The following is a 14,811-nucleotide window of genomic DNA, read 5'->3' as shown; positions in this document are numbered from 1 at the left end:
TAGGGTATGTTAGGGAGGACAGGAAGGGAGGGGCAACTTTGTGGGTGAGTCATTAAACCTGGAGGTTTCAGGTCTATGTAAATATTTTTGTGGCTGAGTTGTGTTTCTTAAGGAATAAGAGAAATAAGATGTGCCATTTCACATCTTGGACAGACCACCCAGATTAATGAAAATACTTCTTTTCAGTGGCTTTTCCTGGATATATGAAGCTGCTGTTCTCTCCATCCCCAATGCCCTAGAAACTGATACAGATTAACTATGTTGGTTTTTCGCAACAGAGTACCCTTGTAAAACTCAATACAGAAGAACCAAGGGTTATGTTGTAAACAAGACGCAAGAAGTAATTCTTCCACCTACTGAGCAGTGATAAGGCCTCAACTGGCGTATTGTGTCCAGTTCTGACCACCATACTCTGGGAAAGATGTGGACAAATTGGAAATCAACAAAAATGATTAAATGCTAAGAAAACCTGACCTACCAGGAAATACTGGGGGAAAATGGGTTTGTTTAATCTGGAGAAGAGGGAGGGGGGAGATAAACTGTTCTCCTTAGCCACTGAGGACAGGACAAGAAGTAAAGGGATTAAATTGCAGCAAGGGAGATCTAGTTTAGAGATTAGGAAAAGCTTATCAAGGACCTTTCCAGTCTTACATTTCTATGATGCTTTGTTTTGACTTTCTGAAGTTTGAACTTAACTGCATGTTTAAGTGCAGTTTTATGTTTTTATCAGTTGACAGTTTGTGCAGCTGGACAGAGTAAATACTGTAGCTTTAATACTTTGAACTTACTTAGCTATTCTTAAAGTGTGGGTGCCTTGAATTAAAAAAAAATTCTAAGTACTTACTACAGTGACAGCTTACTGTCCTTGTGGGTATTTTCTTTTATTAAGTAGAGGAATTGCAGCAAATACTGCAGTAATGCAAAATATGATGCAGTAACTTTAAAAAAAAAAATTCACAGTGCATGTTGGTACAAAGCCAACACCCAAGTGAAGGGAAGGTGGGAGGAGAGGTAATGTCAATCTTCAAATCACTTCCATCTGTATAACATGTGTGAATGTGTCTCCAACAGAAAATGATCCACAGTCTGTTTCTTATAAACTGTTCTGGTGATATATTCTTGGAGAAGCACTGGAAGAGCGTTGTGAGCCAATCTGTGTGTGATTATTTCTTTGAAGCTCAGGAGAAAGCAGCCGATGTTGAGAATGTGCCTCCTGTCATCTCAACGCCCCACCACTACCTCATCAGCATCTACCGGGAAAAAATCTTCTTTGTGTCTGTCATACAGACAGAAGTGCCACCGCTCTTTGTAATTGAATTCCTGCACCGAGTAGCAGATACATTCCAGGTCTGTCGCTGATAAATTCTTTGAATTTTCAGTTTAGCCAAGTGTGTGTGTCTCTTGCAAAAGTTGGGGGGGAAAAATAGTAGCAAACCCCTCCCTGTCAATAATCTGATTCCCCTTGTGATCTGTGATTTTTTTTTTTAAGCACAGTTTTGCTTAATAAAGCACAAAGTCACAAAAGGTTTGCTTTGTTTCTTTACTTGTGGATATTCACTTGAAGCAAACTTACACTTCAAACAAAACAAATACTGACTTACAAAAGCTTCAACCTTTTGATAAGATTGTGTATTCTTGTTATACTGATGCATCTGGTGTAATAAAACTGCCAGTTACAATTGTAATTTTTGTAATACAGTTTACCATGTTGCAGCATAAAGCTATTTGACAGATGCAATGAATAGCACTGAAGAACCTACATGGTGGTGTATTCAGAATATTCCTTGAACTGAAAACTGAACAATAACCAGAGACTGTACCCATATTTGCACTGGACTCTATAATAGTCCTATGATTCAAGACATGTCCAGAAATGCCCTTGCTAGCATTATTATTAGTTTGTTTTATAAGCAAAATAACTTTAAAGTGTTTTTATTATGAATAAAAATCCTTTCCCTTTGTAATCTCTGATTTGTTTAGGATTATTTTGGAGAGTGCTCTGAGACTGCAATTAAGGACAATGTGGTTATTGTGTATGAGCTTCTAGAAGAAATGTTAGACAATGGCTTTCCATTGGCAACAGAATCAAATATCTTAAAAGAGTTGATTAAACCTCCCACGATTCTGCGCTCTGTTGTCAATTCCATCACAGGTATGATTAAAACAGCCAGCTAGCTTTGAAATTTTTTAAATAAAATTAATTAACTACTCTCTGGGAATATCAATGGTTCACAGTCAAGCTGGAAGGGCATGTCGAGTGGGGTCCCACAGGGATTGCTCCTAGGTTCAGTTCAGTTCAATATCTTCATCAATGATTTAGATAATGATATCGAAAATATACTTACACTTTGTGGATGATACCAAGCTGGGAGGGGCTGCAAGTGTTTTGGAGAATAGGATTAAAATTCAAAATGATCGGGACAAAAACTGGAGAAATGGTCTGAAGTAAACAGGATAAATTCAATAAGGACAAATGCAAAATACTCCATTTAGGAGGGAACAATCAGTTACACCAGGGGTCGGCAACCTTTTAGAAGTGGTGTGCCGAGTCTTCAATTATTTGCTTTAAGGTTTCGCATGCCAATAATATATTTTAATGTTTTTTAGAAGGTCTCTCTATAAGTCTATATTTTCTATAACTAAACTATTGTCGTATGTAAACAAGGTTTTCAAAATGTTTAAGAAGCTTCATTTAAAATTAAATTAAAATGCTGATCTTACACCACTGGCCTGGGGTTCCTCTCACCTAAGCCGGCAGCGGGCTGAGCGGGGCCTGCAGTCAGGACCCCGGCTGGCAAGGGGCAGGCAGCCAGAACCCCAGACCGGCAGTGGGCTGAGCGGGGCCGGTGGCCAGGACCCCAGACTGGCAGCGGGCTGAGTGGCTCAGCCTGCTGTCAGTCTGGGGTTCCGTCTGCCAGCTCCTGCCAGCCAGGGTCCCGGCTGTCGGCCCCGCTCAGCCCGCTGCCAGTCTGGGATCCCAGCCTGCCCATGTAGAGTGGGTATCTGCCTTCTCCCTGGTTCTAGCCATTCTCTCTCTTTCTCTCTCTGCACTGAGATGAGGGTGGGAGTGTGCTGAGAACAGGGCTGGGGGTGAAGGAGCAGGCTGGGGGTTGGGGTGCAGGGTCTGGCCAGGAGCTAGAATGAGGGAGGGGGCTCAGGTTTGGGGCAGGAGATTTGGGTGTGGAACGGTTACCTGGGCAGCTCCCATTTGGTGCGAGGGGTGCAGGTGGGAATGTGGGGGGGGGGAGGGTGCAGGAGCTGCCGTTCAGTGCTCAGGGTGGGAGTGGGGAGGGTATGTAGGGGGCGTGCAGGAGTCAAGGCAGGGGGCTGGGGGTGTGAGGAGGGTGCAGGAGTCAGGGCTGGGGTTGGGGGGGGGTGGAGGGGTCAGGGCACAGGGCTGGGGTGTGAGGGGGGTGCAGGGGTCAGGGCACGGGGCTGGGGGTGTGTGAGGGGGTGCAGAAATCAGGGCAGAGGGCTGGGGGTGTGGGTTGTGGGGGTGCTCCCAGCCCCCTGCCCTGAGCGGCTAACGGCAGGGGACTGGAGGGGATATGCCCTGATTCCACCCTCTTCCCCAAGGTCCCTGTAGCAAGGGCCATCAGCTGATCGGCCACAAGGAGGGAGAGAAGGAGAGGCAGGAACCCAGCACGCTGGGGGAAGAGGCTGGGGGAGGGGGAAGCTTGTCCGCCCTGCAAGGAGAGAGCGGGAGCGGGGGGGTGGAAAAGGATGGGCCGGGCAGGGTTTTTAATGGCACGCTGCTGTCTGCCCAGGTCCGGCAGACAGCAGCATGCCATTAAAAATTGGCATGCGTGCCATAGGTTGCCAACCTCTGAGTTACACACATACAAAATGAGAAATGACTACCTAGGAGGATGTACTGTGGAAAGCAATCTGGAAGTTAGTGGATCATAAGGTAAATATGAGTCAATACTGTTACCACTATTGCAAAAAAAGCAAACATCATTCTAGGATGTATTAGCAGGAGTGTTGTAAGCAAGACACGAGAAGTAATTCTTCTGCTCTATTCCATACTGATTAGGCCTTAGCTGGAGTATTGTTGCCTAGTTCTGGGTGCCACATTTTAGGAAAGATGTGAACAAATTTAACGAAGTCCAGAGAAGAGCAACAAAAATTATTAAAGGTCTAGAAAACACGACCAGTGAGGAAAGATTGAATGAACTGAGTTTAGTCTGGAGAAGAGAAGATTGACAAGGGACATAATTTAAGTACACAGAAAATTGTTACACAGAGGAGGGTGAAAAATTGTTTTCCTTAACCTCTGAGGATAGGACAAGAAGCAATGGACTTAAAATGCAGCAAGGGAGGTTTACGTTGGACTTTAGGAAAAAACTTCCTAAACTATCCTGACTGTTAGCACTGGAACAAATTGCCTAGGGAAGTTGTGGAATCTCAGTCTTCGGAGGTTTTTAAGAACTGGTTAGACAAACACCTGTCAAAAATGGTCTAGTTATTACTTAGTCCTGCCTCGAGTGCAGGGGACTGGACTCGATGACCTCTCTATGTCCCTTACAGTCCTATACTTCTATTATTCTATATTTACCTTTAAGGTTAAGAACCATTTTTCTATCCAAATTTTGACTACGAGAGGGTAAAATATTCAAATGTGCCTTAAGCGACTTTGGCTCCTAAATCACTAATCCTGCATTGTTGTTAGCACCCTAAAAGCTCCTGCTGACTCAGGTCAAATATTTAGAGGTGCAAAGAATGCAGAGTAGAGCACTGTCAGAAAGGACTCTTTCAGAAAATGTGACTCTGGATCATCCAATTAAGGAAATCCTGATATTTATAATTTGTGGTTCCTGGGTTTGTCTTATTCTGGTGCATAACTGTGGGATCTGGAAGAAACCTTCTAACGGATTGTTTGTTTGAATTGTCTGCATTTCCCAGGCAGTAGCAATATGGGTGAAACACTTCCCACTGGACAGCTGTCCAACATTCCTTGGCGCAGAGCAGTGGTAAAGTACACAAACAACGAAGCCTATTTTGATGTAATTGAAGAAATAGATGCAATTATAGACAAATCAGGTAAGATGTCTTGTCAACGTAGATGTGCTTGTCAAAGGACATTTCAACATTCTGTTTAGCTAGTGCTGTTTAGAGAGAATTCAAGCAGTCTAACTGGCTGCCTTATACATAACAAATAAGTTATGTTGCCAGTTTGAAATACCGTGCACAAACCTATTTCTTTAATCTCATAATAGCAATATGGCCTGGGCCACTTACTCGGCAAGCTTTTGATTTGCAAGAAGTATCTGCATCTAGATAATTATGGTTTATCTATTGGTACCTTCTTACAGTTATTAAAGGAAAAATATTTCTTTAAGGCCAAAGCTTTAGCTGGTCTGTGATCTTTATGTCCACTATTCTTTTATGCTAACAACTCATCCTTATGTTCAAGGCTCCTCACCGTATGAGCAGGACAAAAGTTGTCACTCTCCAGCTTCCCCATTATCTGCCTCTGTGTAACATTGAGAGAATGTTCTTTTCCAAGTAGCCAGGCAGTATGAAGGCTGAAATATTGAATGCGGGGGCATGACAGTCAGAATACCTTGATACATAATATGGATTGCACCTAATTTGCTCAATACCATCCAAAAAATATAATAGGTATACCCAGTTAGTAATGGTATAACAAAACTGCCACCTGTACTTCCATTATGGCTCCCTCTTCCAGCAAAGTCTGAGACTATTTGAATCCTATGTTGTTTCACTAGTACTGAGCAGTTCACATTCCCTCCCCCCCCAAGATCATTTGACTTGAGTTCCTCAAAGGATCTCACTTTCTTGAGAGACTCCTAGACTTCATTAGAATGTATGCAGCTGATAAGGATCCTTCCATAGCATAGGACGTTGCCTCATTTTACACAGAGACTCTCAAATCATGTCCATTTGAAATGGTATCTCTTCCTCTTCAGGCACGTCACTAATGTAAATATTAGCCTAAGTTGCCTCTCTTCTGGCCCCTTTCAAAATGAGTGAACAGTAGCTTCTGCATTGCCGCCCCCCAATTAATTCTTCTGTTTTATGGCTACATAAGCCCAGCATTCCATTAAAGACTCGAGACCTTTTTGTTCCCGTGGGGCATTTAAGGAAGCAGTTGCTTGCTAGATAAGAAATCTCATGGTCTTGCCTTGTCTGTCAAGACATGACAGATGTAAGAGACTTATTTCACTAAACAGTGAGAGTAACCCACAACATGGCAATCTATGAAAGCCAAGGATAATCCAGGCAAGTGTTTCCTGACAAGAGCTGATCACCTGTGCATATCACATGTGTTTTTGTCTTGCTTCAGCCTCCATATACAACACTGCACAACTTATTAGGAGTAGAATGGTGGGGGGAGAAGCTTTCATATGTGACATTACCCAGGGTACAATTTCGACTGTTGAACAGCTGATCCCATCAATTCTCCAGCCTCTGGCACCTTTTACAGTGTTTCGCTATGAGAGCTACCACTCTTGGTCTCCTCATACACAGCTTCCAGCCAATAAATCACTCCCAGTTATACTGTCTGAGTGCTACAGCCAACCGCTCTTGAATTACCAGCTAATTCCCAGTCACAGACTTTCCCCAGAAATGTGTATCTTATACTAGCCAGCCCTCTCCTGGATGATACAAGCTCATCTAAAGTCCATCATTTTTATTTATAGACTATGATATTCACAAATCCTGTTATCCCCAATGGAGTTTCCCAAACACTTCAATCCAAACACACTAGTTTAGATAAAACAAGTTTATTAGCTACAGAAAGATAGTTTGTAAGTGATTACAAGTAATGAGGCATACAAGTCCAGAATTGATTACAAAAAAATAAAAAGTAAGAACACAACTAATATCTAACTTTAGCAAGCTAAGTGAATTCAAAGCAAAAAGTTTCTCGCATGTTCTATCAGACTGGTGGCTGAATTTCTTTCATACAGGATTCCTCCCTAAATCCAAAGCTGTTTCTTTGTTCTTCAGGTAGTGGTATTGCCCCAAATCATTTCTCCCTTTCTTTCTGCCCCATCTGTTCCCCATTCTTTATACTTACCCTTTTCTTTGAGAATCCTCTCCAGCTAGGGTTCAGGAGACAGTCTATGGGGACAGGAACCTCCAGCTGTTTCTTTGCCAAGATGTAAATTTCTTGCTCACACCCTTTTTCCTGCCCAAAAATGGCCAATTAACCAGGTGATGGTCTATTTAATTTTGTTGACATCTGGCTGAGGCATCAGTTTGCCTTTTGTCACTGAGGAACTGGTTTGTAACTGCTTTTAGTAATATCATACAGTAAAATCTTATAACTTTACATACAGTGTTGCCACACATTTTACCAGGACAGTTATGATCAGCAAATTATGAGTTGTCAAATGATACCTCAGAAGGCATGCTTCAGACAGAATTTATCAGTCTTGTAAACGAGGTGAACATAGGGTTATAGATTGTCACAACATTCTCAAACACATATTGGCCACTGCTAGGGACAGGATGCCTGTTTAGACACAGCAATGTTCAATGTAGCAAATCCTGTGTGATTAAGCAATAATCAACTGGGGTGGGACCTGAACAATTGTTTGCTGCAGCTGATATACCCCAGCAAGCCTTCTGTGACACATGTGACAAGAATGATACTTTGTTTGCATAGCTGGGTGCTAAACCTAGTGATATCTGCACCATTGTATATGATGCATTTATGTCCTCTTTAGTGCACCTCCTGTTATATTTGGTAAGCTGACCACAGTATACTAAATCATCTCTCTCACACTACTTTTCCAGGTTCCACAGTCTTTGCAGAAATTCAAGGTGTCATTGATTCCTGCATTAAGTTGTCAGGAATGCCTGATCTTTCTCTTTCGTTCATGGTAAACTTAGCAGTGCAATTGGCCATCTAAATGTAACTGTTTTGTGTTGTATTTCTAGCAGAGTTAGAACCCCCGCTTCTCCCTGGCTGCCCCCCACCGCCACCCTCCTTCCTGACTTCACCCCCCCCCCACCCAAGACTCCTGCCCCATTTAAACTCACTGCCCTCTGACCACCCCGATCCCTATACACATCCCCGCCCTCTGACCACCACCCTGAACTCCCCTGCCCTCTATCCAACCCACCCTGCCCCCTTACCACGCTGCCTGGAGCACCGGTGGCTGGCGACGCTACAGCTGCGCCGCCCAGAGCACCAGGACAGGCAGCCGTACCACCCGGTTGGAGCCAGTCACGCCACTGCGCACCACAGAGCACCAGGTCAGGCCGGCTCTGCAGCTGCGCTGCCTGGAAGAGCTCGCAGCCTCACTGCCTAGAGCATGGCACCGGCGGTGCAGTGAGCTGAGGCTGCGGGGGAACAGCAGGGGAGGGGCCAGGGGTGAGCCTCACGGGCCAGGAGTTCAGGAGCTGGGCAGGAGGTTCCCCGTGGCCATAGTTTGCCCATCTCTGGTCTAACACCTCTCTGCAGCAGCAAAGCTAGGAGGCTGGAGTGGGAAGGAAGGAATAAGCCAACTGATATCAAACCTTCACCAGATGTGGGAGAAGCTTACATCTGTCTTGCTTCCTGTAGAACCCAAGGCTTCTGGATGATGTCAGTTTCCATCCCTGTATTCGGTTCAAGCGTTGGGAGTCTGAAAGAGTGCTCTCATTTATTCCTCCAGACGGCAACTTCAGACTGATATCCTACCGTGTGAGCTCCCAAAAGTAAGTTTTTTGTGTTCGCTATCCAGCCTTCACTTAGGACTTGTCTGCACAGTGCGTTAGCCCATGCAAGAGGGGAGCAAATTCTAGTGCGGACTAGGATGTTGTGCACTCAATTGCCTGTGTGGACCCTGCTGGCATGCACTAAAAGTTTCAAACAGGATTTATTAATGTTCCCTAGGGAGCTTTTAGGGAACCAGCAGGTGCCACATGGGCCATTTAGTGCACACCATGGTAGTGCACACTGGAATCCACACCCCACTTGTGGGCTAATGCACCCTCTAAACAAGCCCTGGAATAATCTCATGAACATCTCAATTTGCTCTGATTTATGATTTAATGACTAGAATTCTCATTATTGCTAAATGCATGTTCATGGGTAGCTGTCTGAGATTTATTTAATCTGATGCTCTGTCACAGTTTTTCTAACATAAATAAACCCTTCTTGGCAGAGATGCTGATATCATCTCAGCTGTGATTGTTCAACGGGGCAGATCACTAGCTTGTAACGGAAGATTTAACTCCTGATGTTTCCATTGCTAGAAACTGCTCTGTAATTAAGACGCTATCTCTCTGTAAAAAGAAAAGGAGTACTTGTGGCACCTTAGAGACTAACCAATTTGAGCATGAGCTTTCGTGAGCTACAGCTCACTTCATCAGATGCATACCTCCACTAAACTGCAATTATCTTCAAGCTTGGTTTCATTTTAATGTAGGCAAAAGTGAGAATGTGTCCAGTCAGATTGCTTGTAAGTACCTTTTTGTATGATTGTTGTAAAACTGTTCACCACCACTAGAACTTGCTATTGCATTACAAACCACTAACTTGAAGGACTTTGATTCCTCCCCCCCCCCCCCCTTTGGATCTTTTTTAGGAGAGTATTACTTTCTGCTTTCAAGAGAAATTGGTTTTGATTTATCCTACCAACACCATGATAGATATAAGAATCCTCTGCAAACTGTACTTTTATTTGCCCTAATGTATCTGAAGTAGTCTTTTAATTCCCAGTTTCTGTCTTCAGCTTGGTAGCAATTCCTGTGTATGTGAAACACATAATCAGTTTTAAGGAGAACAGCTCTTCAGGGAGATTCGATGTTACAATTGGACCTAAACAGAATATGGGGAAGACAGTGGAAGGAGTCATTGTGACGGTTCATATGCCAAAAGCTGTACTAAACATGAACCTTACTTCCACGCAAGGCAGCTATACATTTGATCCCGTCCTTAAAGTAAGTCTTGAGCTGTTTTATTTCTGTCTTTAAATTCAATGCAGACAAAATTAAAGAAATCAAGAGAGAGCTTCATACTCTAGAGTGCTTTACGTACCCTAGCAAAAACACAAACTTAACCATTCAGTATAGTTTTATGATGATCTAAAAAACTTCTGGTTTCATTATTTTTTCTGGTAAATTTTTAAGGGCCACAGTCCTCTTTGAAACCACAGTTTGTATCTGTGTTACCATAATTCTAAAAGGGACCACAGAACCACATACTTCCAGTTCGTTTAATGCATGTTCGCACTTTGTGTCAGTTTCACTGGTGGTGCCTGCCCTTCCCCCAACCTCTGTGAGAAGACATTTACTTGTAACTGCTGCAGCAGAACTTTAAACTCAAGACAGCAAGTACCAGGCGGGCATTAGCTGCAACAGGCAAAATGGTCAGCAAGTAGCAGACGAGGGGGTGGATTTGGGTATGTTTGCTGTTGCTCTCATGCCACCCAAAAAACCTATGTAAACAAACAGGGAGTGTAATGGAAAACAGTTGACCTATAATTTTGCTTCTCAGAACTATGTTGGAATGATATATTCAAACTTATGACTCTTGCACATGGGGGTTGACACCCAGAACTCAAAGTTTTCTTTGAAGCTTAAGAGCAATTGTAGTAGGATGGGGTTTGGGCCAAGGCCCACTACTGTATGTTTCATGTCACTTCCTGGGGCAGCAGTAAGCTCAGAAAGTTGCCAGTTAGCTCTTGCTTTGAGCAAGAAGCAACAGTTCCCCAAAGAAACAGACTGATTAAAAATGAAAATAAACTACTGAATCAAAGTGAAGAGACCCCAAGGCAGAAAAAACATACTAGAACTTTCCCCAGGTGAAAGGGAAGGTGGGCGAAGGAGCAAATAGCCCCAAAACACAAGTAAAACCTACTTACACATCCAGCTTCTGGTTCTTCTCAAGTTGGTAAAATCATGCAAATGATCAGTGTCCCTTTCTACCCTCGTTCAGGAAAACTCATTTGGGAAGAGACAAAATAAAAAGTAGGGAAGAAGACAGAAAATTTTGCTGTCTTCCCCTCACTGTAACACCTTGTTGTGTATTAGTACAGAGATACATGAAATTGTGTCCAAAGGACTATGTATGGCTTGGAACCAAAACTTGATTTACCTTAATAGTCTGCTGGCCTATCATGCACCACAGGACATTTGATCTGCCCCTGTAGAGCCAGGAAAGCACACATTGTGTCCATTCCTACCTCCTGTTGAGTTCAATGTATGATCAGGCTGCAGTCGCAAAACCCTGTTCCTACAGCTCTGCTGACTTGTGTCTGATGCCTTTTGCCAGCATGGTTTGTCCTGTTAATTTTGGTACATTAAAAGCTTTAATGGAATGGAGAGAAGGGCCAAATGAGGGCTTTTGTACTAATCTTTCCTTCTAAAAGAGTAACAGTCATGTGAAACAATTGAACCTATAAAGCCCTGGTGATGCAGATGGTCTTCTAACTGCAAATCCCTCCTCTTCCTTCTCTCCACCCCCTCCAATTCTCTCCTACCTGGGTACCTGCTAGCTTTATGCTGCTTCCCCTCCTATCTCTCGTGCCCTGTTGACTTATCTGAGTTATTTATCAGGCACCATTGCTAAGGAAATGGGTCCCATTAAGGGTTCCTGACCCCTGGTCATTGCTCTTATCTGGCAGCAGGAAGGCAGATTCACTTTGGATTTAATCCAGGCAAGGGTCCTGCCCAGACCTGGTGTCAAGCTGCCAGATTTTTTTCTACAGACTAGCTTCCCTGCCCAACCCACAAACTAGCAGCTGGATATTAACTTGACAAAGTATTTGCTAAAATTCACTCACTACTTTTTTTTTTTTTTAGGTGTTAACTTGGGACATTGGCAAAATTACCCCTCAAAAGCTACCAAATCTTAAGGGCATAGTGAATCTACAATCTGGAGCCCCCAAGCCAGAGGAGAATCCCAGCCTAAATGTTCAGTTTAAGATACAACAACTAGCTATTTCAGGTGAGATAGCTGCATTAATCAGAACTAATACGGTTGGAGGAGGTAGGAATAGGGGTCTCCTAGCATTGAATTGGAGCTGCTGACCCAGTGAATCTGCAGAACACAAAGCAGAGTTCATTCAAACAGATGAAGTTACCTTGAAACACTAACAGTTTCATCTTGCAAGTAGAAGATTGTGAAATCTTGATGATTTGGATCATTTCTCATGGCCTTTCCAGGGCAAAATAGTGGGCATTTCACAGGCTTCTGCCTGGAACATACATGAACTTCTCTGGTGCAGGGCGAGGAAGAGTTTAGTGTGCGGTAGTATGGTTTTCCTTAGGTCTTTGACTTCTGTGGGCCTAGCACAAAAAACCCATCCTGATTATCAGTGACCATTTTATTTTGGGAAATTATTTCTCCTCCTAACTCTGGTAATCATTGAAAGTTCTTAACTGCCTCCATCAGCTTCAGAGTAACTCCCCTAGTTTCAGAGCATGAAGGCTACAGGGTTAATACAACCATGGAGGTGAAAAATTAAGCCTGCAGGCCCCAGTCCTACAAACAAAGTATGTGAAACCAATTGGAATTGTGTAAAGTTACTCCCATAAGCAAGTGTTTGCAGGAACAGGGCCTCAACCTTAACTCAGGCGTATTCTATATATTTGATTATACACTTGCAGAAAACATTACTTACAACCTAATGAGGTGGGAATGAGGATCAGTGAGGGCAGTGGGTTAGCAAGGGCAGAAGACAGTGGTAGTGTAAGCACCTTCTCCCTGGGGAGGTTCCAGAATGCTGTGGTGGTCAGGTGTATAGCAAATGACCAAACCTGGCAACTCAGGCACAGCCTCTGGAGCTGCAGTGCAGTTGGAGGCCACTCACCTACTGAAACACTGCTCAACTTGCATTGGCCTATCCGAAGGACTTTCTAGATTCCACAGTGCTGACCTCGAAGCTTACTGAACGGCTGAAATTTGTGTTGCCAGCCAAAGCCCTTTTGAGACATACACGTTCCCTCTCTATTTTGAGCTTTTTTCCATCTCTTGTACCTGTGCTAACGTGTGTTTGCTAATGACCGCATGCTGTATAGTGCTTATGTGAATAACTGGAGACTTGAACAAATCCGGATTAATGGCCTCAGTTCTGAGGAAAGACTTTCAAAAAGGTGTGATTAACTTCAGCTTGGAAATAAGTGCAAACTTATAACTGTGAAGGTAACTAACCATTGCTGGCATTGACCAAGGGCTGCTGTAGTTTTCCATCAGTTGAAAACTTTTAAAGCAAGAGTGGATGTCTTTGTAAAAGCTCTGCTATAGTCCAGTGGCCTATTTAGCTGAGAGGTGGAATTATTAGGTGTAGCTATTGTACAGAATGTGCTATGCAACAGGTCAGAATGGGTCTGTGTACCAGGATCTCTCTCTCTCACTTAGCAATATAGGAGAGATGGGGTGGCCGCACTGCCAGGTTAAGAAGCCCTAGCCTAGAGGAGGATTACAGTCATCCCTTCTGGCATAAAAATCAACTGAGAAAGAAAGGTTAGAAGAGAAACCAATTCAAACTGAACAGTAGTGCTTGCTAGATGGAAGAACTAAACTCCTCTGCTCACGTCATTTCCAAAGCAGATTATCCAGACTTCAAGGGGAGGCGAGTGTGAAAATGTAAACTCTTGCTCTTCATGTTCCCCTTTGTGTAGGATTGAAAGTAAATCGCCTTGACATGTTTGGAGAGAAATACAAGCCTTTTAAAGGTGTCAAGTACATCACAAAAGCAGGAAAATTCCAAGTCCGGACATGAGAAGATGCTCTATTTGCCAGAGCAAGTAGTACTATTTTTTCCTTCAGATTTGGAAACTGCGACCACTTCATGACATATGTTGCTATGAGGTGCCAATTGAGTAATAATGCACACTAATTAATTTGGGATCAAAGCATTTCTGTTCACAGCAGCAATTCAAATGAAAGTGTAGTCTGTTTTTTATAAACATGGCTTTAAACTAGGTTGATTTTTTTTCTAACATAATTTCACACTTTTAATAAATTCTTTTGAACAAGGATTGTTTGAGGATTCACAGAATGCCGCTAACACACTGTCAAATAAGATACCAAAGCCAGAATTGCAGGTGGTGAAGCACACTGGCAAAGGCCATGCAACCCAGCAGGACCCTCTTGTGATGGCAGGTCTTACTGCTGCAGGGTGAGAGAATACTACCCTTTCTCAGAGCCTGCCATGAGTTAACATTTCACAGTGCAGCATGGTATCTCTTCAGAACTAGAATGCAGCAGAAAGAATGGGTCGGCTTCCAGGTGAGCATGGGACATGTCAGATTTGTCACATGCCTTGAGACCCTTTCTGATGAACAGAAAAATCTTTTGCTCATGTTTACAAGATACTGCCTTAGGAAGTGTTTGCCTTACTCAGCTTTCATTTGTGCCACCAACAGATGAGCTGATAAAATAACCTTCTGCATCCAAACCTGGGAGTGATTGTTGCTTCAGTACTCTGCTTTCTTTTCACTTCTCACCTTACTTTGTATTTTTTTAGAAATACAGTTAAAGGAAAATCTATTTTTATGTAAAGCCTCAGCTTTGATTTAGAGGCACTTCCTCTTCGAAGCAAATGCCTCCAGACTTGTGTGCCATGTGTACATTGGAGTGTAGCTTTTAGGTAGCACAGTAGAAAATGTAAAATGTACGTAAAGATTGTATGCTTTATTGTAATTAATTAAAATAAAAGGGAACTTTGCTGCAAATATCTCCGCTTGTAAAAATGTATTTTTGCTTATGACCTGCATATCTCCTGCTCTGGCAAACAGCACATGAAACTTTCTTATACAAACAAAGCAACCACCAGTTACAGCTACCCTTACCAACTTGCTCACCTCTCCAGTGTGAAGGAATAAGTACCATCACTAACAGGA

At 43.1% G+C, this 14,811-nt stretch overlaps 1 protein-coding gene across 3 annotated transcripts in view; it reads left to right on the top strand.

The window, feature by feature from the left end:
* AP3M1 (adaptor related protein complex 3 subunit mu 1) overlaps nt 1–14,645 on the top strand; it is a 44,955-nt gene extending 30,310 nt beyond the window's left edge. For all 3 annotated transcript variants that reach the window (XM_075130755.1, XM_048858481.2, XM_048858479.2), the window contains exons 2-9: nt 1,072–1,347; nt 1,981–2,152; nt 4,906–5,043; nt 7,771–7,856; nt 8,543–8,676; nt 9,696–9,903; nt 11,767–11,911; nt 13,588–14,645. In XM_075130755.1, the coding sequence (XP_074986856.1) occupies nt 1,072–1,347; nt 1,981–2,152; nt 4,906–5,043; nt 7,771–7,856; nt 8,543–8,676; nt 9,696–9,903; nt 11,767–11,911; nt 13,588–13,688 (1,260 nt within the window). In that variant the 3' untranslated portion in view covers nt 13,689–14,645. The remainder of the gene's footprint in view (nt 1–1,071; nt 1,348–1,980; nt 2,153–4,905; nt 5,044–7,770; nt 7,857–8,542; nt 8,677–9,695; nt 9,904–11,766; nt 11,912–13,587) is intronic.
* Nucleotides 14,646–14,811: the final 166 nt, after the last annotated feature.

The sequence above is a fragment of the Caretta caretta genome, chromosome 7 (genome assembly GCF_965140235.1).
Source record: "Caretta caretta isolate rCarCar2 chromosome 7, rCarCar1.hap1, whole genome shotgun sequence".
Taxonomy (NCBI): Eukaryota; Metazoa; Chordata; order Testudines; family Cheloniidae; genus Caretta; species Caretta caretta.
The sequence above is the reverse complement of the archived record's forward strand: the minus strand, read 5'-3'. Positions and strand labels throughout refer to the sequence as shown.